The sequence below is a fragment of the Antedon mediterranea genome, chromosome 8 (genome assembly GCF_964355755.1).
Source record: "Antedon mediterranea chromosome 8, ecAntMedi1.1, whole genome shotgun sequence".
Lineage (NCBI taxonomy): Eukaryota > Metazoa > Echinodermata > Crinoidea > Comatulida > Antedonidae > Antedon > Antedon mediterranea.
Window position 1 is genome coordinate 24,329,909 of NC_092677.1, and position 25,131 is coordinate 24,355,039.

Below are 25,131 nucleotides of genomic sequence, written 5' to 3' on the forward strand. Positions count from 1 at the left end.
TAACGTAGTACATTTTTACAATTTTAAATAGTCATGAAAAAATAGATTGGAGTAACGTAGTAATAGTTTAATTTTAAATCATAATTAAACAATAGATTGAAATTACGTGGTAGTAGTTAATTAGTGTAAAATAATAGATTAAAATTGAATAAATTCATCTCCTTCCCAAAAATATTTTTAGAATCAAATTTTCGTTTCTCGTTTTCAAGGTAGTGGTGTCAGCTTGATTTTTTTTAAAGTAAAAACTCAGACTAGAGGGCGCATATCACAACAACATCATGTGACTATGCCTGGTTAGTGTCGGCAAATCAAGCTGACACCACTACCTTGAAAAAGTGCGACGCTAACGCACGAAACGTTGGTAAGTTCAACGTTAATTTTGTCCTTCACTTGAAACGAAAATTTGATTTGAAAAAATTTGATTAAAATAACGCCACAACAACTGAAATAACGTGGTACTGTTTATTTTAAATCGTCAAGAAAAATACATCTATTTTAATAAATCGTTTTTATAATTATTGAAATAACGTAGTTTCCATTTATATTTTAAAATGCTAAAAAACAATCGATTGAAAGGTTTCGGACTACCGGTATACTAAAAAATAAAACAAATACTACAACTATTGCGAGGCCAACAAAAAAGTTTTTTTACAATTAATAGGTTGAAGTATGGTTTACAAATAATGATTCTTAAAAGTGTCCACAACGAAACGTTGGCAATATCTATTTTCTAAACTGACCCGATAAAGTTGTCAGGATTAAAAAATGCGGTGTCAAAACACTTTCTAGCTGGTCCCTCATTATTCCCATCTGTAATACCAGAATTGTTTTTTTGCAGAATTTTGTTTAATGTGGTCCCTTGAATCTAATCTCTTCCTGAAGACTGTTTCTATGAAATCTCTGGTTACATGTAAAAATTGCTTACATTCTCCTCACTTCAACCCAGGTTGAATACTTTACAGTTCATCATACCAAAACTAATATAGCACTACACTTGAATCAAATAAAAATCCAATTTTGTAATCAAAAAAGCGAAATTTAAACAAATAACATTACTTTTTTGTACAAACCGAAATTTTTTTCCCGATAATTCTTTAAAAAAAAATAGTTTAGTTTGTGATTCTCTATCAAAATATTGAAATAGCCTTGGGTTGGGTTAGGGGAACAGGGTGAAGATAAATAGCTTAAATTGCCAAACCAACAGTTTGACCCTAGCTATAAAAAGCTTAGCCTGTTTTGAAAAAAGAATAATTTATCCCAAATAATGAAAACGATTATCTCTAAATTAACAACTGATCATTGTCACTTCTCAAGAAAGCATGATGCAGAATCATATAAATTTGTTTTCACGTTTAATTAGGTCTACCATGTGATACCAATTTACCTTTACACTGCAAAAACCAAAATAATTATCAAAATAGTTACTGTAGCTGCGCAAGTCCAAAGTAAAATATGTTTACCGATATCAAAACCGTGCTAGTCACAAATACGAATGTATACAAAAATAATGAAACGTAAAAATGTTTTAAAATATGCATGCAAGTATTACGGTATACATGATGTCATACGAAAAATTACGAACGTCACAATTATATAAAAACAGCAGTGCACATCAAGATTAATCATTACGTAAGCATGGGAGGTGATAAGACATTTTAATATTACCTTAATACGACATCAGTTTCAAGCCTAGAAACTGGTGCGAACTAAAACTTACGAGATGTTCACAGGCTCCAAAATGGCCAAATGCTATCTGAATGGGAGGAAATACAGTTAGGCTTGTTGTGTACTGCGTCTGGTTTGGCACTGAAAATAACCTTTATCAAGTCAACAACACGCCCCGTGAATACACCACACAATGAACCTATTGAACAGCAGCCAATCACAGCTAAGAATGCACTGGCGCATAAGCAGTTCAGTCATGCATATCAAATTACAGACAGTTTGGTGGACTCTCACAACTCATTGAACAGAGTGTACCACTATGGGACGAGGGGAGCAAAAACTGCCAGTAGCCCGGTTTGGGTTTATAAAATTCGTCAACATCTAAACATTTTAGAAACAGCGACATTTTTCTTATAGAGTTTATTTAGTTTTACCAAACCTGCCGTAGATTAGATTATATCGCATTTCTCTCAATTTTAAAGTTACATTTATATTATCTGTCTTGCGTTATGCAAATTCTTAAAGAAGAGGAAACATCTTTTGATTGTATAAAACGGCTTCCTTAAAACAATGTTTAAAACTATATCATTAATTTCACGATTTTTTTTTCTTTAGCTGTTTACGTTTTATTTATTTTTAATTACCGATTTTAGACTAGAGATCTATCCACAGTATGTTTTTAAGTAATTTACATTTGAATGAACACATACAGCAAACGCATACAACACCCTTTTGGTTTATAGTAACGCCCTTATATAATATAGATGTATGTACCTATAAATCTTAAAACGCAAAAAGACGAATTATAGAAAACTATGTTCCACAAATTATACAGACAGAAAATTGTAGAAATGACGCTGCGTGAATTGAACGATAATGTTTAGGTGATCCCTAAATATAGAAAGGAGCGTTCGAAAAAGGATATAATTTATTCCGAGATTAGTTTTCTTTGCAGCACTAAGATATGCTTCTATAGATACCCTTTTGTTCAGTATAAAACGTATGATCCTTAAATTGAAAATGCATAAACAAAAATAACCAAGGCATTGTAAACTAAAAAGATTTGTTTAAAACATTCTACAAGCAACAAATGTACATATAAAGTATGAATTTATATTTCTAAAATAAATACGACCGTATGTTCTTAAAATTTCAGGAAGGTATTGCATCTAAACAAAATATTTGCTAATTACCTTTTAATTAATTAAGAAATTATAACTATTATAGTAACTATACATAATAGCACCATTTATGTATGACCAAGTGCAGTACAGTTCCAGTGGTCTGGATATGTAAATTGAGAACAAATTGGGAGTGGGATTATATTTGGATTGTACTAACAAGTGTTCACTAGCCAAAAATAGGGAGTGGGATTATATTTGGATTGTACTAACAAGTGTTCACTAGCCAAAAATAGGGAGTGGGATTATATTTGGATTGTACTAACAAGTGTTCACTAGCCAAAAATAGGGAGTGGGATTATATTTGGATTGTACTAACAAGTGTTCAATAGCCAAAAATAGGGAGTGGGATTATATTTGGATTGGACTAACAAGCGTTCACTAGCCAAAAATAGGGAGTGGGATTATATTTGGATTGTACTAACAAGTGTTCATTAGCCAAAAATAGGGAGTGGGATTATATTTGGATTGGACTAACAAGTGTTCACTAGCCAAAAATAGGGAGTGGGATTACACGTGATGGGATGGGATTATAATCGGCCATTTTGTAGAGTTAATCTCACCTCTTTTTTCTGTCGTAATTTATATTTGCGTATGAATTAAATAACTGTAAAATTATTTAATCTACTGCTATTGGTCAATTTTTATCGATTTCATAACGAAACCTAACCTTCATTAATTATTAATAGATATTTACATTTTCTCTTATTTTTATCAATCCATTAAAAAGCATTTCTCATTACATTTGAAACCTAAAGAATACTAATAAAAACTAACTGTTAGCAACAACTTAATACAATTTTAATAGCGCGGAAATTGATAATTGTTTACTGCAGAAAAAGCTGTAAATCTGGAATATTTTTGCGCAATAATAATACATATATAATATGCAAAGCACAATGTGGACAGAACCGAAAGTGATGCAAAATATCGATGCGAACCAATATATAGCAAAATTTCTATGGAAGTAATTTTGAACGTTGTCCCTTATTGTCGACCTGTGATTCTCAGTCTGCAGATACTAGGCCTCTGAAATGGGTTCTCATGTCATGCGAATAAAAAAACTTAAAAGATATCCTATTGACTTTTTTTCTATTTTGTTCTGTGTATTGTGATATTTTGTATATTTTGTAAGATCATTTTAATCCAGACCTTTTTATTTGAATTGCCCCGTGTGGGATGATTAAAGAATTTTGAATTGAATTGAATACCTTAATTGCTAGCATGAAAAATTGAAACTTATTTAAATAATGTGAATTATGTCCGAGTAAAAATGAAATGTTCAAGAGTATATTATAAAAACCATGATTTACTAATAATCAAATTTTACGATTTTTATCAGGTTTTAAAGTTGTTTTCTTGACATTCAAAAAAGATTATACGCAGCACGGAAATCAGGAAGGGGTGGGAGAAGTGTATATTTTTGTTTGGCCTAAACTTGATCTGAAATTTTTAGCTTTTATTAATACATAATAATTGTTATATTAAATATATAACCAAATCTTTTAGTCTATAAAAAACATGTTCTCCGAATGTGGAATTCATCACAGTTACAGAGAGCATTTGCCATTGGGTATCACAAGGGTCAGCCATCAATAAATACTAGGAGGTCAAGTGTTGACCTATAAGGGATACTATTGTTAACTCAGTTTAATCTACCATAAATTTACTATGTTGTCGTATTCAGATGTATTCTCCTCAACGGTTTCCTGATCTATAGCACGTTAAATAACATTTTAAATGCGTTTTAATTTAAGACGCAGTCAATCAAATTTTTATCATAAACGAAGATTGTATATTTTTAATTTATTGCGAAAATGTTTATTCATTTCTGTATAATAATATTGATAATTATTATATCAACATCTTTCTAAATAGAATACCATGTACATTCCTTCCGTAAACCTGTTGAATACGATGTCAGCAGGTACATGCTATTTAAATAAATATACTCGCTCATTATTTTTTTAAACATTAACCAAATCAAAACAAACAATTATTCCATTTCATGTTCTTGCATGCATCCATGTTACAATCAAATTTATGCTTTATTTTTTTAGTTTTGTCTATTTAATAGTAATAGTAATATTAATTTAAAATTTTATTTACAGTACTTCAACATACTGCTCAAACATAGGGACTGGGTTCGGAATAACAAACAAATTGCTTTTTTTGGTTATTCGTTTACAGTATAATAAATTATTGAAGAATTGTGCACTGTTACTATATTATTTCTAAACAAATTTAGTAAAAAGCAAACAGTTGCCTACCACTCGAGAAAGAAAAGTTTACTGTTAAAGTAATAATCTAAATTCAATCTTATCCCCATGCAATGTTTTACAATGTGCTATCACCATTAGCAATGTCTGGTATAGTGATCTTAAAATTTGAATGGGTGTGTAACACACATTACCAACAAGTACTGTATATAGTAGTGGATTATGGCCAGCATTCACATACATAACATGACAGAAAAAAGACGCAAACACAGCAAGATCAATCTCCACAATCAAGGTTTTCTCGTCTGATTTTTGTTTTTTGTTTGTTTTACTCTACAATTTTATATTTATTACCAAATAATCTTTCTAGTAATTTATTTAACATAAAGGCTTGTTTATAATACACACGGTACATAACGACGATATATATACTTACTACCGTATTTACTTAAATAACGCACCACTTTGAAACAAATAAACATTTGTAATAAACTCCCGCGCGGCCCCCTACCTCGAACAACGCCCTCTGGCGTTTATTTATTTTCTCGAAAAAACGCCACATGCATCTTACGTATTTACAATATTGTATTACAACACATTTCTATTAGTAGTAGAACTCACTGATTGACGTGATCTACAATTTAGTATTTTCTTCGGCTCTTTGATTTGTGTCGCGTAAAGACAAAAAAGTCAATTTATTATTGTATTCATTCTTATTCTTCCATTGCAATTTTCGTACACAAATATGGTTAGCTGCGAGACTATTCAGATCCGCCAAATGATTGACTACCATATCTCATGATCGCAAAATTACATACGTTGCATATACATCAGCAGATTTTAGGTCTGATAAATTAAATATCAATTAAATTATTTTTTCTGAGACAACCAGGGTTTAAACCCAACTAGTGCCCGGATTGCAACTAATGATTCTTTCAACTTCACTCTTAAACCTCAAATGAGACTTAGTTTATATAAGCATGATGAATTATAAATTATAAAATAGTTTATCGTGCTTATATAAACTAAGTCTCATTTGATTGGCGATTTTGTGCTAGCTGTTGGATGTGTATGAAAAAAAACGAAAAACAAAATTGCGGTCATTTTTTTGCTGAATCCGTGACTGTGCATAACAGTTGTTATGACAATAATATATATTTAAAAATTGAATGAATTCGTTAGAATACGCCACACACAAGTATTACCGTTTCTTTGTTAAACTTCTTAAGCTGGTAAACTGCAGTCCTAGCAAACATGGTTGGTAGCAAACATGTGTTATCAGCAACAGTGCTAGCATTGTTTAGTTCTTGATACGCATATATTAGCAATGCATGAGTGACTCACAAACAGAATCATGACCACGACAACCTTCATTTTTTTAAAAGGTTGTTTCTGCTTTTATGAGCGTTAAATAATAGTTGAACAAGTTTTGATAGAATCAACGATAAATGAACAGAAACTATGAAGATATCGTAATATCTACTAAAGCCTATCACATTACTGTACAATACCTACTCTAATTTGTTGAATTGCGAATGAAAAAAAAACACCTAATTTTTACTCGGGAATTAAAATGTTTCTTAAAATAAAAATACCGGCAATTAAATGTACTGTACTTTTTATTTTATAAAATAAGCTGAATCAGTTTTTTTATACAATTTATACAAAGAACCGTTTACATTGGAAACGCTAGTCAACTTGACGCTAATTAATTCACTTCACGTCAAATTTCTTGCTAACATTTTACGTTAATTACACAGGCCTACAAATTCTCCGCATTTCAGGGTTTTGTACTAGAAAGGACTTGGGTTACACATCTCAAGATCAACTCCGCATTGGCCAAATAACATTACAGGGTTGGAAAAACTGAATTTATTCAATTTAATTCACATTTATTTAGTCATCACGCATACTGTAATATGGGTCATTCCATCTCAGTTCACCCAAAAAAAATGGAATTTTAAACCCTACCTCTTCCAATTTTGATGAAATTTGGTATATGGGTGATTCATAGCAATTAAAGCCAAAATTTCAAATTTTAACTTTATCGGACCAACGGTTTTCGAGATATCGCAATTTCTATTTTCGGTTTTTACGCAAAAAAGCGCGCGGCCGCCACGTTTCAAAGAGCTGTATCTCGGGAACTATAGGTTCGATTTTAAAAACAAAGGTATTTTTGTAAAGGGGAGACCATAAGGAACCTAAATATACTAATTGTGTGTGTTTTATGTTAATTTTAAGTTGAATAAAACTTTGACATATATTTTGACCTTGAAATTGACCCCGTGGAACACGCCCGATTTGTTGGTGACTATCACGAAAAATGTAGCCCTACGTGTCAACTACAACATATAAAAAAATTGGAGGGGTTTTTTTCTTTGTTTCCATGAAATTACAATTTGAAGTTGACATACCTCTTCCTTTTAGTGTATTTTTGGTGTTGTTATACTTATACACAGTGTGAACACTAACTGTTAAGGTGTCTTTTGTTACGCTTTCTCATCAGGCCCACTTAAACAGTAGATATATTTTGATATGAGAAATACTGGGTAACTCACATACTTTTCAAATCAATTTTGACACATAGTTTAGTGTCCTTACTATGTTATTATGCACATTAACATATGCATAATAATAATAAGTGATTGCAGAGAACATACAACAGTCACTGTATATGCCTTTTTAAAGGTTGTCATCCCCTATATAAAAACAAAACTACCAACCATGAAAAAAGTTCATTATTTCACAGATGGATGTGGCGGCCAATACAAAAACAAATATAACTTTATTAACCTTTGCCACCACCAGGAAGATTTTGGTTTAGACGCCGAGTGGAAATTTTTTGCTACATCACATGGCAAGAGTGCGTGTGATGGCATAGGTGGAACAGTTAAGAGGCTTGTCACTAAGAGAAGCTTACAGCGTTTGACTGAATGTCATATTATCACATCTTTCAGTATGTTCGACTACTGTGTAATTTTTTATTTTTATTTTATGTCTTTAGGCAATGTGGCCAAGGATTATCAATAGTGAATTAATCACTGTCCTATCAGATAGGTGGTAATCCCCCTGATACAGGGGCTTTTGTGTGAACCAGTTCACCGGGGTAACCCCCTACTCTTTTTCGAATAATGAACTGGGTTCTTTAAAGTACACACATGTTATAACTGTGTACACTGGGCCTACGGTTTATAGTCCTTATCCGAGAAGACTTGTTCCACCACCAGAACGGAGCGAGTCGGCCTCGAACCCTTGCCGATGTTGTTGTTGGCTCTTTTAGGTACGGTAAACGGCGCCCCTGCCTTAACCGCTCGGCCATATGACTCGCTCATATGGACATTCCAGGCATCAACTTTTTTCATGTGGGAATAGATGAGGTATCTACTGTGGAAAAAGAAATAAAGCCGAGATTCAACCTCGCCCAGACCATCAAGGGTACATTACAATATCATCGCTTTGTTCCCGTTTCTCTGGCACAGATGCAGGTCTACAAACTTAGTACCCAGATAAACTCTCCGGATGTGGTAGTGATTCAAGAATCTTTCAGTGATGAAAATGAAATTGTTGCTGATACACAACCCACCATGATTAGAATTCAGAATTTTGTGTGCTGTAGTTATGATGGTGTCCCATGGATTGGTTTGGTGGTGGATGTCTCACTCTCAGAAGAGTTTGGGGATTATCAAATTAAATTGCATCCTCATGGGCCAGCGAAAACCTTTTATTGGCCGTCCAAAGAAGACTGTTGTTGGATTCCTGAATCAAATGTACATTGTATTATAGCCTCTCCGTTTATAAAATCCTCTTCGACTAGGAATTACAGTATTTCCCAAAATGATCGCCACAACATTTCTAAATACTGTTTGAATTGTCCAGATGACAAGGAGTAAAGGCCAGACATAGACAATTGTAACATTATAATAATTAATTTTGGAATACATCAAATTGACATTGAAGTAATGCATGGACAGACACCAAAAATACACTAAAAGGAAGAGGTATGTCAACTTCAAATTGTAATTTCATGGAAACAAAGAAAAAAACCCCTCCAATTTTTTTATATGTTGTAGTTGACACGTAGGGCTACATTTTTCATGATAGTCACCAACAAAACGGGCGTGTTCCACGGGGTCAATTTCAAGGTCAAAATATATGTCAAAGTTTTATTCAACTTAAAATTAACATAAAACACACACAATTAGTATATTTAGATTCCTTATGGTCTCCCCTTTACAAAAATACCTTTGCTTTTAAAATCGAACCTATAGTTCCCGAGATACAGCTCTTTGAAATGTGGCGGACGCGCCCTTTTTTGCGTAAAAACCGAAAATTGAAATTGCGATATCTTGAAAACCGTTGGTCCGATAAAGTTAAAATTTGAAATTTTGGCTTTAATTGCTATGAATCACCCATATACCAAATTTCATCAAAATTGGAAGAGGTAGGGTTTAACTCATTGGGTGATCTGAGATGGAATGACCCTTATGTGATTAAAGGATCTTTATCTTTAATTATTTAAAAAAAAACAAACAAATATTACATAATACAGTAAGTAAACCGTACATATACAATTCAGAGTTCATCAACGTGGCGATTATTTTTTGTGTCCATTTGTATATTTGTTTATATAAAACATTGTTTATTACTGTACCAGTCCAAACTGTACTAACTTACTGTACTGTAGGTACAATACAGCTGTATATTCAATTAAATAAACCCTTAATACTGTAGTTAGCTAATTGGGTATTAAATTGTTATAATAGAATCATTAACGTATAAGTAGATACAGGATCAAACTGATGAGGTTTAGGCAATTCAATAAATAAAAGAACACAGTTGGTACTGTACAGTGTGTACCACTTGAAACTTTCTTCTGATACAGTATGCATGCGTACTGAACAAATGGTAAAACCATGAAGCATGATTTAAAAATTCTCTTCAGGTTTTCGATCTGATTAAATGTTTTTTTTTGTAAAAATAAATCAACGGGCCTATATGAGCAACTTCGATAACTCAAGAGGGCGCTATATTTCAAAGGTAAAAAATTTCCATCTAAGCTAGTGTGATAATAATGTAAATTTACAACATTGCGCTAGCCTTGCGCCTAGATGAAACTTTTATCCAGATTGACCTTTTAAATATGGCGCCCTCTGGAGTTATCAAAGTCGCTTATTGCGATAATTGGTTTTTTAAAAATAAAAAATAAGTTGATTTTAATAATTGAAGTGCCCCGTTATAAATACATGGTGTATTACGCACGGATTGATATAGAAAATAACGAAAGAACCGCAATTTTCCAGTGAGAATACCGGGTATTTCATGATTTATTGAATTCTGCTAACAAAAGACAATTAAACGAAAAAACGCGAGACTTATTCAGATTTAAATACTGTTGTTGACTGATCACATTCGGAAATCAACTTCTATAAGTTACATCTATAACTGTTCTACTCCTTGTTCAAAGTTGGAGCACTTCCCAAGTTTAAAGAACTTGGGAGAATTGAAGAGTTAAAACAAAAGTTTCATGTCATGTCATTTTTGGAGCCACATTACTTTTTTTTTAACTATTCCTGTAGCAATTTATTTAAAATATAATGGTGTTTTTTTAAACAACAATTACTATTCATACAAATTTTGTTAGATTTTCTTTGTGTTTTTTTAAATACTTTCTGCTGGTACACTTCTATAAACAGACTGTGGAATATTAATAAGCTTCGTTTATTATGATGAGTAATACTCGTGTTTAAATACAACTAACGACAACAAGAGTACTAACATGGACGTTATTTAGGCCTAGCTAGGCTTAGTTTTGTAGGTCTAGCTGGTAAACATCGGTAGTAACGTTAGGCTTAGTTTTGTAGGTCTAGCTGGTAAACATCGTTAACATACGAAGACCGTACGCTAGCTATAGGCCTAGTCTGAAGTTGTATAGTTGCTGCATTAATTTCTGTTTTTGCCAGACTCCGTTGATACAAATTGGAGGAAACCTGGTACTGTATTTTCGCTGAAATGTTAGGAGTCTTCCATTTGTTTTGGCTTTGCGAACGATCGAAAAGTGGGTGAATTACAGAAGAAAAACAAAAATATCAATCCGTGAGCATTGCATGTTGGGATTTATAGCGGGCCGCTAAAATGATTAGAATCGACTTATTTAAAAAAAAGTTATCTCAATAGGACCATACGGTATTTATTTTTACATTATGTGTAGTTTGTGACCTTAAATTAGATCTAAAATACAAACATTGCATTCAGTTTTATAAAACACATAGTGTTTCTAGTATTTATTTTTTTACTATAAGGGGGAGGAATAATTGTATTATTGAGTAATTCGATCAAGAGCTGTAATTGGTAGAGTTGATAGTGTTATACCAAGGCCAATTTGTAGGCTAAATTGTGTAGCAGTATTTATGGTATGTTGGCGAGAATATGCCATTGTTAATTATATTTAACTTAAGAGATAATTCTGTTTTTATGTAGTTTAATAATGTAGCTAATGTAGTTAGGTGATCCATGTCTGAGGTCCAGGCCAAATGTCAATGGTTAAACTTGTATAAATGCTGCTGCACTGGGCTTTTTAATGACCACCAATAATTGTAAAAGGCACTGCAAAGTCAAGGTATATTCAATATGGCTTCTTTCCTGTAGCGCTAAAACCTTCATGAAGACGGAATTTTTCAGTAAAATAAATTCTTCGACCAAGTATGAATTTATTCGTGCAAGCATATTTATAGTTTCAAAGCAGTAAACTTGCTTATTATTTGTATGTGCTTAAAAATGCTTACTAAACAATTGTTAATTTAAGGTTTATTTTACATTAAACAAACTGAAGGACGGTCCATTATGTGCGCACAATGGATTAAACCAATTTCTAATTTTCTGTACTTTAAGTGAATAAGGTAAGCATATTACGACATTTAATATTTAGCATACAGTAACAATTTAAACACATAGCTAACTACGGATAATTTAATTTTTTCGTTTGCGTCTATAATGCGTTAAAAGGTACGCAATTCAACCAATGTGTGTAATTAAATTAATAATCTGACTGAAAAATATGATCATCTTAAACAAAAAATAGACATAACTGGTCTTGTCGCGCAAAAATAATCATAATGCGTTATTATTATACCTATACATACCTCAGTTACACTCATCTATATTCTATCATTACAATTCATCTCGAAGAAGGAGCTCTCGGGAAAAAAGTAAGATTGTTCAAAAACTTTAAAATATTAAAACTTAAAAGTGCGCATCGCATCAACTTTCTGTAAGAACAACACACAGAAAAATGGTGAAGTAAACAAACTGAAATTTCTTTTGAAATAAAAGATGGCTAGCCCAAGATTGATACTAAGATGTATCAATACTATGGGTACAGCCTTTTAGCACCAAGCATATAACGCGGAAACTGGCAACTGTAATGGGCGAATTGATGAAAACTAAACCCAACTCACTAACCAAGGTCAAGCCTTACTGCTGGATTGGTATGAGAAACTAGTTTTGTACCCACGATGAATTCCGTGATTTCTTAACTTCAGTTTTAACCTGTTGCGTCAAACCTAATCGTACACCTCAACAGGTCATGTTGTAAAAGATGTGATAATACATATTGTTAGAATTCTTACCATTTAAAAGCAGCAAGCCCAGGAAACGTATCTTCTAATTATTTTGTCGTCTACGATCGCTCGTCATCCGTCTCGTCGCAGAAAAGCTTACCACAGGCCGCGCGTACCGTACTCAAGTTGCATGACGTCACTAGCTTAAGAATTTGCGCCCTCAATAAAGTTTATCCAATTATTGTTAATTAAAAAATAAAGTTTATTAACGCCATCGATATGACATATACTTCCGGTAATTGGTCAATTACACAATTAAAATTATGCCCACTGTCTATAAATAATTGATTAGAGAAATAATTAAGTTGATTTATTCTTTGATTTTGATAACTGGACCAGCATTTTGAGAATGAGTGTACCGGTATTCAAAACTTAGATGCATTAGTTCCTAATTTTTTCAGAATAGCAAATGTAGACAAACATATGGCAAGTGAATTTATTAAGGCTGTTCGAAATAATGCAACCGAACAAAATGCGTTTTGATAATCAGATGTACGTAACATTCATTCAAGTTTTGTACGATTCATGATCCAGGCGCGTGAAAATAAATTGAATCTTGCAAGTTATATTTTCAAAATTACTATTTTTTGTTAAGCGTGTCATTTTCATGACAGTTTGCGGCGAAAAAGCTAATAGCTCACTAAAAAATTCCACTGCGCATGTACGTTCTAATTTATTATAAGTCAGCACGCGCCATATAGTTTAGTAAGTAATTATCCAATCAGATTGCTTGAAAGCACTAGCGTACTGAAGGCGCTTTCAGTATGCGTCCAATAGAACGCGATTACAGTTTGTGGCAATTTGTTTAGTAAGTGTTATTCGTACTAGTTGGCTCAGCCGATAGCTACAGTGTGCGCCGGATGGTTGGTTTTTTAAATACTAATTAGGCAATATCTCTTTTTTTCTGTTATATCTTTTAATTCTATGTCTCACAAACAGCATTGAACCAATCATTTCAAACAAAGATGTATTGTACTTCCTAATCCCGTTGCTAATCCAATTCTATTATAAAAACATGAGTCACTTCAGCAATGCTTTCAATATGGCTTCAGAAAATTGACCAATCAAAACTGCCAATTTAAAGCCGTGCCCCTTTAGCCAATCACCACATGTTGCCCAGCCAACCACACCCAGCATACCTCACTGTATATGAACATATAGTGTATATATTACAATTCTTGTGTGAAAATGTAGAAATCATCGTTTCGGTAAATTATTTTGAATAGAAATGGCAGCAATGTTGGTAAACAATGTTAGATGTTTCGTAATTCAATATCTACTGTAGCACTCTTTAACAGATTTTTTTTTTTCTCATTCTAACATAACATTGTCTCATTAAAACAATATAATACACTGAAAGATTACTAAATAAAATTTATATTTACATGTAATTGATAAACTGTAATAAATATTTTACTTTGATGTTTTTAGGTTCATAAACAACGTTGAACAATATATCGCTTTAACGCATTATTGCCCCTTGTACAAAGTGACTGTCCACTTAATAAATACATATTTTCCGTAAATAGGGTTATCTCAAAGGTGGGGTTCAACTCTAGTTGTGAGCGAGTGGCCGAGCTGTTAAGACAGTGGAATGGTAATCCATAGCCATAACATCGACAAGGGTTCGAGGCTCACTCGCTCGATGGTTCTGGTGGTAGAACAAGTCTTCTCGGATAAGCATATTGCTTGTGTGCACTTTAAAGAACCTAGTACATCTTTTGAGACGAGTAGGGGGCTACCCCGGTGTACTAGTTCATACACACACTGTCGTGGACAGACGTAGTGGTGCCGTAGTTGCCTGCCGATGACACAATGTGACCCTTAGGGGAGAAGAATGTTGTTGAAAAGGTGAAAAATCATCTGATCTTCATGAAATAGCGCTATATAAATGTTACATTACATGCAACACACCTGATTGTATTCTTGCAATTTGATTGGTTAAATTACGCATCATTTGTCATTTGCCCTACCGAAAAGTGATATCTAATGGAAATCAACTTGTTTTGTTCGCGCCACCTATAACTGTTCTACTCCGTATCTAAAGTTGGAGCACTGTATATAGCCTAGCTTCCCGGCCTAGATTCGTCAATGATTTACCATGGATTAAATTAGAGCAGTCAATTTTTTAACTATCCAACTTACAAACATTTATTATTGTATATAAATATTTATCCTAAGCCTGTTTTCCAGTCAACATTGAGTTGCGGCGAGTTGCGTTGAATTCCCTTGAATTGACCGGATTCAACGATTTTACAGGAAAAGGCGTTAAAAAAAATAAAAAATAATCAAAATCTGCAATCGTTGAAGTTGAATCGAGTTCAACTTCATTGTTAAAACTGACCAATCAAATGATTAACAAATCATGTCATTGCAGTTTGTGAAAAAATAGGTACGCGCTGGTATGCGCTAACAATTTTTGAATTGGTGTCTTTAGTGCAAGTCTAGATTAAGAAATCAGCATATACGTAAAGAACAGAGGACTTTTTCAATATTAACACGGGCCCGGATGCGTGTAGTGGACCTTCGGTTTGCAACACTTCATGTGAGCAGCAACACTTGATAGAACAAAAAAAACCATGAACGATAGCGTAAAAATGTGTAAATATTAGCGATCTGACTTGATCATCGTTATCGTTATTTATTTTTCAACTTTAACGATTTGAAAATTCAATGCAACTTGCCGCAACTCAACGTTGACTGGAAAACCGGCTGTAATATCCTAATTTATTATTTATTTATGAAAATATCAACAAACAAAAATTTTATGCGAATTAGTTAAATTAAGGTTACCTTGATATAGTTTTATGTATTTGGTTTCTTACAACATTTGCATAAATTTAAGTTTTAGCTCAAACTATGACTGTGATCGGTTTTAAGTGCAAATCTCTCAGAATATTAACCTCACCATCTTGTAGCACTGTAATATCATGATTATTTGCATGCACAAGTTTTGCATAGAAATGAATATTTCCAGTTGATTGTTAATTATTATACGGTAAAAGAATTACGTATTTTTAAGTTTTAGCTCAAACTACGACGAAAATGGTTTAAGTAAGTTTAAGTAATGTGCAAATCCCATGGAATATAAACTTCACCATCTCGTAGCACCGTATAGTAGCGTGATATTCGTATACGCAAGTCTTGCATAGAAACAGATAGTGGCAGTTTATTGTCAATTAATCTGTTTAATCCCTTATTAACTTGATCTTCTGTTAGAGATACATCAACTTCTAAACTCCTCAAGTTGTAGTTCTTAATGCATTGGGCAAACAACCTCTTCTTATTTGCTTGAAGCCTATAATTAAAAAAACATTATTGTTTATCCAACAGAACAACTGGCATACATGTGACCACAAACTGTGGATTTACATTACTGCAGTGTACTAAAACACTGGCATATGCTGAACTTTTTATGGGCCGTTAACATTTTGACACTTAGCTAGCGTATCAAAATACTCTTGATATGTTACGGGTAAGTTTAGAACACGTTGAAACATGCTGTCGACGTAAGATCAAGAATGTTTCGTACGATTCTTACATCAATGACGTTTGTCAAGTTCGTGTCGGGCCACACGAAAACTGCTGTAGATAATGCCGCTCCCGAAAGTGAACATTTTGAGTTTGAAATTCACGACTCAAGTTTACAACAATTTTAGTGTTGTTACGAAAGTTGAAATTTCACAAAATACATTCAACTACGTCGGTCAGATTTATGACGATTGGAAGCATCACTTCTGATTGGTGTTTGAGCGTGTTTTCTTAAGTTTTGCGCGAATTTTTATTTCAATAGTACACAATAGGTATAACAGGTAGACCAACCTATTATGTGTATCCCCCTACACAAGACTATACTAAAGATGCGATGAATGCGATATCATTTTGTAACAAATACTAAAAAAATAATTCAGTTTAGGGCGAAGGGTATACCTGCAAATGGCGTTGTGTGTCGTTAGAATTTTCTTATGTTGCGTCGATTTCACAAATATTTGATCGGAATCCTGTCGAAACTAATGATAAATTGATGTAAAATCGTATCAAAACTGGAATTGTTACGTCGACAGGAAACCAGCCTTAATACGTCAAGCAGGCCTACTGTACATACGTTGTCGGTACGATTGATTAAACTGCTCATAGATTTACAAATGACAAAGGAACCGAACAAAGAACCCATGGATTTGTATTTTTTTCATGTCCCCAACTACTGTAATGGGCAATGCTGAGACTGCATGGCTGGATCTGCTCATGGTATAAAATAGCACTATATGAATGTTACATTATAAATGTACCTTGGATAATTGTTTACTTTCTGTAAACATTTTTCTTTATTTTGCACTAAGAAATTAATGACATTCTGAGGTTTTGTTGAAGCTGGAACTACTAATTGTCCTGATGCGGTTACAGCTAAATGTCCAATAATCCTACAATAAAAATAAAAAAGGATTACCATATTACTCTGGATGTTATACTTGCCAACTTTTTCCGTGGCTAATGCGAAAGAAATTAAATTAAAATTGTATATAGCACCCTCTATGTTATAATAAATCAAAATAATCGCAAAATACACCCTCTATGTTTAATTTAATTGAGTTAGACTTCCTGTACTACATCACCCATAAAATAAAAAATAAACATATTCCTAGGCTAATTATACTCAAATTAAAGACCCCTTCCCTGCAATTTTGGACGTTTTTTGGAAAATAATACATATATATCACTTTAAAAACATTAAACCATGTCATTCCTTGTCTTAAATGTACGTTTTATGGTAAATTATGATAAAAAGTGAGAAACAATGCACTACCTAAGTAGCTCGCGGCGATCGACCTCTCGTGGACGGTCTCAGGCCTAGCCTAGCTAGGCTTAGTTTTGTAGGCCTAGCTGGTAAACATCGGTAACGTACGAACATCGTACGCTAGCTATATACCTAGCCTGACGTTGTATAGTTGCTGCATTAATTGTCTTTCTATTTTTGCCAGACTCCGTTGATACAAATTGGGGAAAACCCGGTATTTTCGCTGAAAAGTTAGGAGTCTTCCATTTGTTTTGGCTTCACGATCGATCGAAAAGTGGGCGAATTACAGGTGAAAAACAACAATATCAATCCGCGCGCAATGCATTTTGGGATTTATAGCGGGCCGCTATAATTATTAAAATCGATTTATTTTTCACATTTTTAACCGTTTAAAGACGAAAAAAGTTATCGCAATAGGACCATATAGTATTATTTTTACATTAAATATAGTTTGTGATCTTAAATTAGATCTAAAAAACGTAGGGAATGGGGCTTTAATTAAATAGAAATGGCCACGTTTGCGCGAGGTATAAATCAGCCCTCATGCGAAACTTACGTATTATGTGTGAGAGTTGGCAGGTATATTACATACAGTTATGCAAATGTGGAGTCAAAATGTGCATAGATAGGTAGTGTTTAAAATAAGCCTCATTCAACATTTTGAGAATTTTTATTTTAGATGATTTTGTGTTAATAACTTATTGTTGCTGAAAAACTACTACAGTACTGGGCAAAAAAATAGAGGGCGCTATATTAGGAAAATTTGTTAGCCGAGAACAAGTTGAAAATTAAGGTAGATTTAGCAATTACAAATGCTGTACATTACATTGTTGATTTTGTTTTAAAAAAAGGACCTTTGGGCTTGAGGCAACATAACAATCTACTACGCCTAATTGAAATCAAATAACTTTACCCTTCAACAATGATTTTCAAATCTGTCATTGAGTTGGGTAGGATCACTCTGCCTTCCTTCCAACGACGTCTTGACGAATGATAAACTTTAAAATTGCTTAATATTTTCTGTAGTAAAATTGCATAGTCTTCTATTGTTATTCGATGGAAATATTTTTCACGTGAGATAACAGCGTTTCCGAGGTAACCAGAGAGTTCTCCCTCCATTGCCAATAGGAGGTTCATTTGTGATACTGCGTTCGGCAGGTGCTCAAGAACCTAGACATTAGAATGATGAAATCATTTTAGTGAAAATACATACTGTATATGCCATTATTTTCGCGTACAGAATTTTCGTGACTTAGCACTCACTTGACATTTTCGCATGTTCATATTTCCGTGGACGACATTTTAGTTAAAATTTAATTCTAGCTGAACGTACCTTCAATTACGATCGCTTTGTATTACAAAGGTCAAATAGATGGCCGTTTTCTTGGCAATTCTAGGCCTAGACAAGGTGCCGTATACTGACACTGTACTGTAGTTTACATCTACAGTACAAAGTCTATTTAGGCGTTCACTGCAGTTTTATTTACTTTTTTTGTATTACATCTTAAACTGCAAAACTGGCACAACAAAAGCATCACCGATTGCGATGACACTGACTGAAGATGATATGTTATAAGCGTGTGTAAATTCTCTTTCATGTTTCGCGGTAAGGTTCCCAATCACGAAAATTAAACCACCATGAAATATTTCATAGTATGCTCAAGTTCAGTTTGTACAGTTTTTTTCAATCAGTGATTTTTACCCCCCTTTCCTAAGATTGTTGAATCCAGTCAATTCAACGCAACTAGTCGCAACTCAACGTCGACTGGAAAACAGGCTTTATCAGATGTACTGGAAAATGCCCACCAAACTCTCTCGATAATCTCCCAAATATTTCAAGTCTTCCTATTCCCACTAAGGGTAAAATTTCACCGGATTCTTCTGGTTATAGAAAGAAAACATGCCTATAAGTTCTCGCTATGTCACCATACTGCTTTGTGGAAAGGTATGTGCAGCACTCAACACTATTTGTAGTTTACTAAAGGCGAAAAATGTTTCATTATTACGATGCCGGACTGATTACTTAAATAGCACCCTTTATGGTTTTGCTTACTTACTCGAGACCAATATTGCGGTACAGACTCATTTGACAGTAAAATAAAACCCTCTTTACAAATTCCTGTAATAGAACCAAAAATGAGTTCTTTATCTGAAAAAAAACAACAATTATAATAGTTGGAACAAAGCAGAGAAATCATAAATCCAATTTAAATACTTGCATAGGCCGAATTTCTATTTCTAAAATGTTTAAAACTTGCCGTTATATTAAACTTAGACACAGCATTGACAAAAGTAACCTTAAGTTGTTTTCCCCCCAAGATTAATGTACAATTTATTTGGGAATACACAATTGTGGTATGCTGTACCCTAACCACTAAGCTGCAATGAGTCCACCGTTCAGCCTAAAGCTTGGTTCCCACTAGCGACGCAACGTAAACAAATTCCCTTCCAATAAATGTGTTTGCCTCCGCCTGCATGAAATCAAACCTGCGATGTTGCATCGTTGGTTCCCACTTTTGATTATGCAATACAGCACTTTGTGTCATTAGTCTCTGTGTAACATTGCGTTGCGTTCTAGTGTGAACCACGATTTAGTTATTTACACGGGTATGTTGACTTTATGGACAATTTATTGCTAACTTTGTGGGTAGATCACCAACATCTAAACTGACTGACTTAAAACTGACCTCTAATGTACGATGCATAAGACGGATTTTCCTCAATGATCTTCCTGATTGAGCTAAGTGACATTCGGAATGCACCGATATTCCAATCACTTTCCCATCTAATATCTCTCAAATGGTACCGGTTACAAAGCTCAGATCGTAAATTTTCTGCATCATCTCGTATCAACTGACTCTTTTCCAGTCTCCTAAGAGCTCTCTGCCTGTTCTTTGTCAGCCACGATCTAAATAAAAATAGGAGATTCATCGTAAAATGTGATTAGTGAATTGTTTTGCACCTTTTTTGAAATGGGAGAAAAGCGGTTTAGAAAGTCTACTGCCTACAATAAAATCTAGAATTTTTTGGGGGAGTAAAAGGTAGCCTGTTAAAATAAACAGTCCCAGTTACTGGATAGCATCTACTTGGACTTAACGTGACTGGTTGTTATTGAAAAGTGGAAGATCTTGTCGACATAGCACATAATCAATTTTGTTATAAACAAATTAAGTCAAAGTCAAATTCTTTATTCATCCAACTTGGGGCAATTTAAAAAACAGGACTGAAGTAATATAAAAAAAAACATACCATAGTAATAATCATTAAAAATCATCTTATATCTATAAGATATTCCATTTATATAATTCCATATTCATCCTTTGTCATATTAATAATACTATGGCCCATAAACAAATCATGAAAAAGGACATTTTCAGTGTTTTTAACTAAAATTTGTTTGTCAGAAAAAGATAAACTATTTCACTATGAGTATCCGGTAATTTTAGGACATACATTACTTTACGTTTAAGTTGTAGAACCAACATATAAAAGAAAAGGTTGAAAAGCTTTCAACAAATGAGTTAAAAAACATTTTTAAAATACATTTAAAATTTATTTATTTCAAAAAATAAAAGGTTATGCAACATGTAAAAAAATAACAAAAATAAACATAATTATAATAAACTGTTATCCTCTCATTCTTATGGTTTATTGTCAAATACAATAAATTCAAAATTAATAAAGCACTCACTCTAAAGTTTGTTTTGATCTTGCAGGGGGTGTGGCATCGCCAGGTTTTTGTTTGTTTGCATATGCATAGTAAGTATGGTCCCATTTGATTGGACGTGAATATACTTGGGATCGATGTGCGCCTTTTTTCACCAAGCTTTTTAGGTGGTCAGTTTTCAGGTGGCATGTACGAAGAATTTGGGAAACTGTCGACTGAACATCTTGCGAGAACAGTTTGATTGTAACTGCTTGTGTGTAGACAGTAACATGATTTTCTATAAATACAAATACAAAAGTAGTTGTTGAGAAGGGAGTACAGTAAACCATTTGCTGTTTCTGCTGCGAAAAAATATTATTATGCTGCGAAAATGTGAATTAATTATTAAACTCCAATTTCTTTGCATCAAAAACAGGACATATTTTCAGTAAGCGGTTAAATGGCAGCCTGAAAATAACTGTAAAAAACACACAATCGATTGAATGTTAAAACACCATTTAACTGGTTATTGCAGTGCAACTTTTAGTTGCAACGCAAAATAACGGTTATTTGATTGACAGCCGCTGACCTTGAGTCAACTACACTGTAGTAACGTTTGAATTGACCGCCAGAGCCCATTACATTTTGGGTACTGCTAACCTACTGATTTAAATAGTATTTTAGGCGCAATAACTGAGCAGAAATGCAGTCAATATAAAAATTATATTTTAGATCTTTTTTTTAGTTTATTTGTTTACAAAGATCCTAATTTGCCAAAATTTGTAACTTATGGATTTCTGAAAAAAAAAACCAAGAAAGATTATAACTTCAGATTGAATAGCATTACCTGTATTTTGCGCAGTATTTTTAGAATTTGATCCCTGCCCTCTGAGGTAGAATTTGACTGTGGTTGGGCTAGCAACTCCTGTACCATATAAATTCTCTAAGTAATTGCTCAACCGTTGTAATGATTCCTCATTTATTGCCTTTAAAAAGAAATGTTATTATTCAGAAATTCTACTAAATGTGATACAAATTAATTATATTGACTTTCTGTTTTGAGATTTCGAAACAAAATACAATTGTATTGAATTTTCTGTAGACTTTAGGAGCGTAGTGTATGAGTTTAAGGTTAGGTAAAATCACGAGACTCAAGCCATGAGGCTTGACATACATGCATCACATGCTCAAAATTGGAAAAATCATGGGATTTTATAAAACCCTTCAAATGGTATGAAACCTGATCAAAACAATAATTAATATAAACTGTATCGCATGACCTGAAGTTTATAAGCACTAAAAATGATCTGGTTGTATTTATGGCCAGTTGCGAAGTGATTAACCGAAGACGTGATTTTCGAAAACCGCACATAGATCACGTAACTTTTTATTAATTGTGTACAACATTCAAAATGTAATGACATTTTCTGTGGTTTTACCTTTACTTTAAAAACTTAGCTCACCCTTTCCTTCGGATGTTGGCCAAAGAAGTCGGGATGAACAGCAAAATAGAAAGGTCGAAGGGCCTCAGAGGCCTGTGAAGCAGTCAGGTAACGCACAAATGTCGTCAAACTGCCAAGTTTCCTACATAATCTAAACAAAATAAAAATAGATTTCAAAACCTCATTAGACAGATGAAATTGGTTACGTTTGATTTTGATTGCAATAATAAAATCAATTTTTAGTATTTTTTTTGCAACTGCTACTTTTGACCAATTGTCTTATTGGGTATAGTAAATTCTACATAAGCATCATTTCAGGAATCATTTCAAAGACACGGTACAGAATTCACACCTCATCATTCCGGCGTACACGTTCTAGAAACTCTACTGAACTCAGAAAACATATTTAGACACTCAAAGACAACAACACAGATTATTCAATCTCATGGCGCATCTTGTCATCAGGGGCGGACCTAGGGGTGTTGCCCTAGTGGCCTGGGCAACACCCTTAAGTTCATACTAAATTTTTCTGCCACTAAATTAAAATTTAAGTCCCATGTTATCATATACAATATCCGTATATATTTACAGTACATGTTATAGAAGTTCAGTCTGGAAGAGAATATTTGTAAATTGGCAGTATGCATAGCAGTCACCAATAGAATACTGGGCACAGGTAAGTGTAGATAAGTTTCTGAGAATGAATTTCTGATTAACTAGCTGTTTGTGGTGTGCGCGTCGTGAGAGCAGGGAGATGTAACTCTCTCCTGATGAGAGTAATTGATTGTAATCTATAAGTATTGGTACTTAAAATAACTATTTAACCATTGATAATTCATTGTATATTATGAAGTTTGCAGTATTTATACAATGGAAAGAAGGCCAACACACACTGTATTCGGGAAAAACCTGTCATAGGCGTCGTCAATTTGAATAATTATTGAGTGTTTTCCGTAATTTTCCCCACAAACCATAATTTTGTGTATAGTTTTGTATTTTGGTGTAGTAGTACCCTATTTATCTTCATTTCCGTATACGTCCGTAATATTACGCCGGCAGCAGAGCAAATTTTGCTTCTTTCTGCAAATTTGCTATCATTATTTTCTTTGTTTTATATTTATTATTTATTGTACAGTTTATAGTGGATAAATGAAAATGAATTTTGGAAATTGTGGTTTTAATTAACTGCTGACTTGTTTAGCATTTATTTCAAAATACAATTTAACGTTTTCGTCAATATTTATAGCAGCAGCTTCATATTATCATTATTTGATGATAATTAATTTACAATAATTAATAGTTATTAGAATTTATTACCGTACCAGAAGTACCTTCATCATTCGCATTAAATGCAAAAAATGTTATCGTATTTTTAGTCGCGTGTATTTAAAAATTTAGTGAGGGGGGTCCGGACCCGGATCTTGATAGGCTTAGTCATAAAGTAGTTACAGAGTTGCAGGGCATTTTATCATTGTTAAATATTTTGTTGCTAGCTTTGTTAAAATTAGTAAAAGAGGTAATGCTGGCGCCAATGAATTTAACGACCTTCACAACCAAAATATTTCTTTGTAAAAAAAATAATTTTAAATGGAACGCTACAAAAATAATCCCCCGCTTCATCACTGCATGGATACCTAATAATCAGACTACAACATATGTTAAGTTACTATCAATACATTTTCATGCATTTTTCATTATAGTATAATAATATAATTGTAATTGAATAGTGAGGGATTAGTTACAGTGTTGAATCCGAATAAACCATTGGTAAGCCTAACTTTTTTCAATTTAATAAAAATCCAAAATGAACTTGCTGTTATAATACAAACAAAATAATTCAAAGAAACGCTCTACTACACATTAGAAATAGATGTCTGTCAATAAACTTCTGACTACGACTAAAACAACGACAATCAGCTATACTAAATGTATTCATGATTTTATTTCATCTCTGACTTGATACACACTTCCTATCTGGGGTCGTGTATGTAGCCTACTACATCAAATTACCCACTCCTAGCAGTGTTCATACTAGCGCTATCACAGATTACCTCTAATAGATCTAACATCCATTCACACATGAAATAAAAATTCATCGACAAACGAAATATAATAGCCTAGGCCTATTCATTCCTTTTATTAGGCATATTGCCGAAGTTGAGTGAGGCTGTGTGTGTTGTAGTAGTAGGCCTAGGCCTAGTATCTATGTATTAATTAGACCTAGCCTATATTACTATAGTATTAGGGCAGGCTGGCCTAGGCTAGGCCTAGACTAGACAAGCTAGAGAGTAAGCCAGGCAGGCCTAGCTAGGCCTACCTAGGCCTAGCCTAAACTAGTTTAGGGCCTCTTGGTTGGCTAGTGATTCCCCTAGGGCTAGGCCCAGAATACATCACTTATAAAAACAACATACCTACCTATATGTAGGCGTAACTATTTTCATTCTATAATTAATATTACAAAATACATTTTATTATCTCTCCGCGCGGCGGCCATCCCACTACTATACTACGTGTACTCAAACGGAACCGCCCAGGAAAAACCCTAATTGTTGACAACAACAGATCGA

General features: G+C 33.5%; 2 protein-coding genes across 7 annotated transcripts in view; both read right to left on the reverse strand.

Annotated features, from left to right (window-relative positions):
- LOC140056140 (uncharacterized) overlaps positions 1–12,778 on the reverse strand; it is a 31,220-nt gene extending 18,442 nt beyond the window's left edge. For 2 of the 6 annotated variants that reach the window (XM_072101410.1, XM_072101406.1), the window contains exon 1: positions 1,666–1,957. The gene's annotated coding sequence lies outside the window, so the exon portion shown is untranslated. Of the gene's footprint in view, positions 1–1,665; positions 2,084–12,204; positions 12,331–12,690 lie in introns of those variants that run through there. The other 4 variants (XM_072101407.1, XR_011846724.1, XM_072101408.1 and 1 more) reach the window with 4 other exon arrangements.
- An 805-nt stretch (positions 12,779–13,583) lies between these two features.
- On the reverse strand, positions 13,584–25,075 carry LOC140056964 (T-cell activation inhibitor, mitochondrial-like). Its single transcript, XM_072102495.1, has 9 exons — positions 24,980–25,075; positions 22,586–22,715; positions 21,970–22,108; positions 21,168–21,420; positions 20,164–20,384; positions 19,534–19,625; positions 18,390–18,646; positions 16,971–17,102; positions 13,584–15,979 (listed from the first exon to the last, which is right to left on the reverse strand). Exons 1-9 carry the CDS (start codon positions 25,003–25,005, stop codon positions 15,742–15,744), a joined length of 1,488 nt encoding a protein of 495 aa, XP_071958596.1. The 5' UTR covers positions 25,006–25,075; the 3' UTR covers positions 13,584–15,741.
- Between the last annotated feature and the right edge of the window lie 56 nt (positions 25,076–25,131).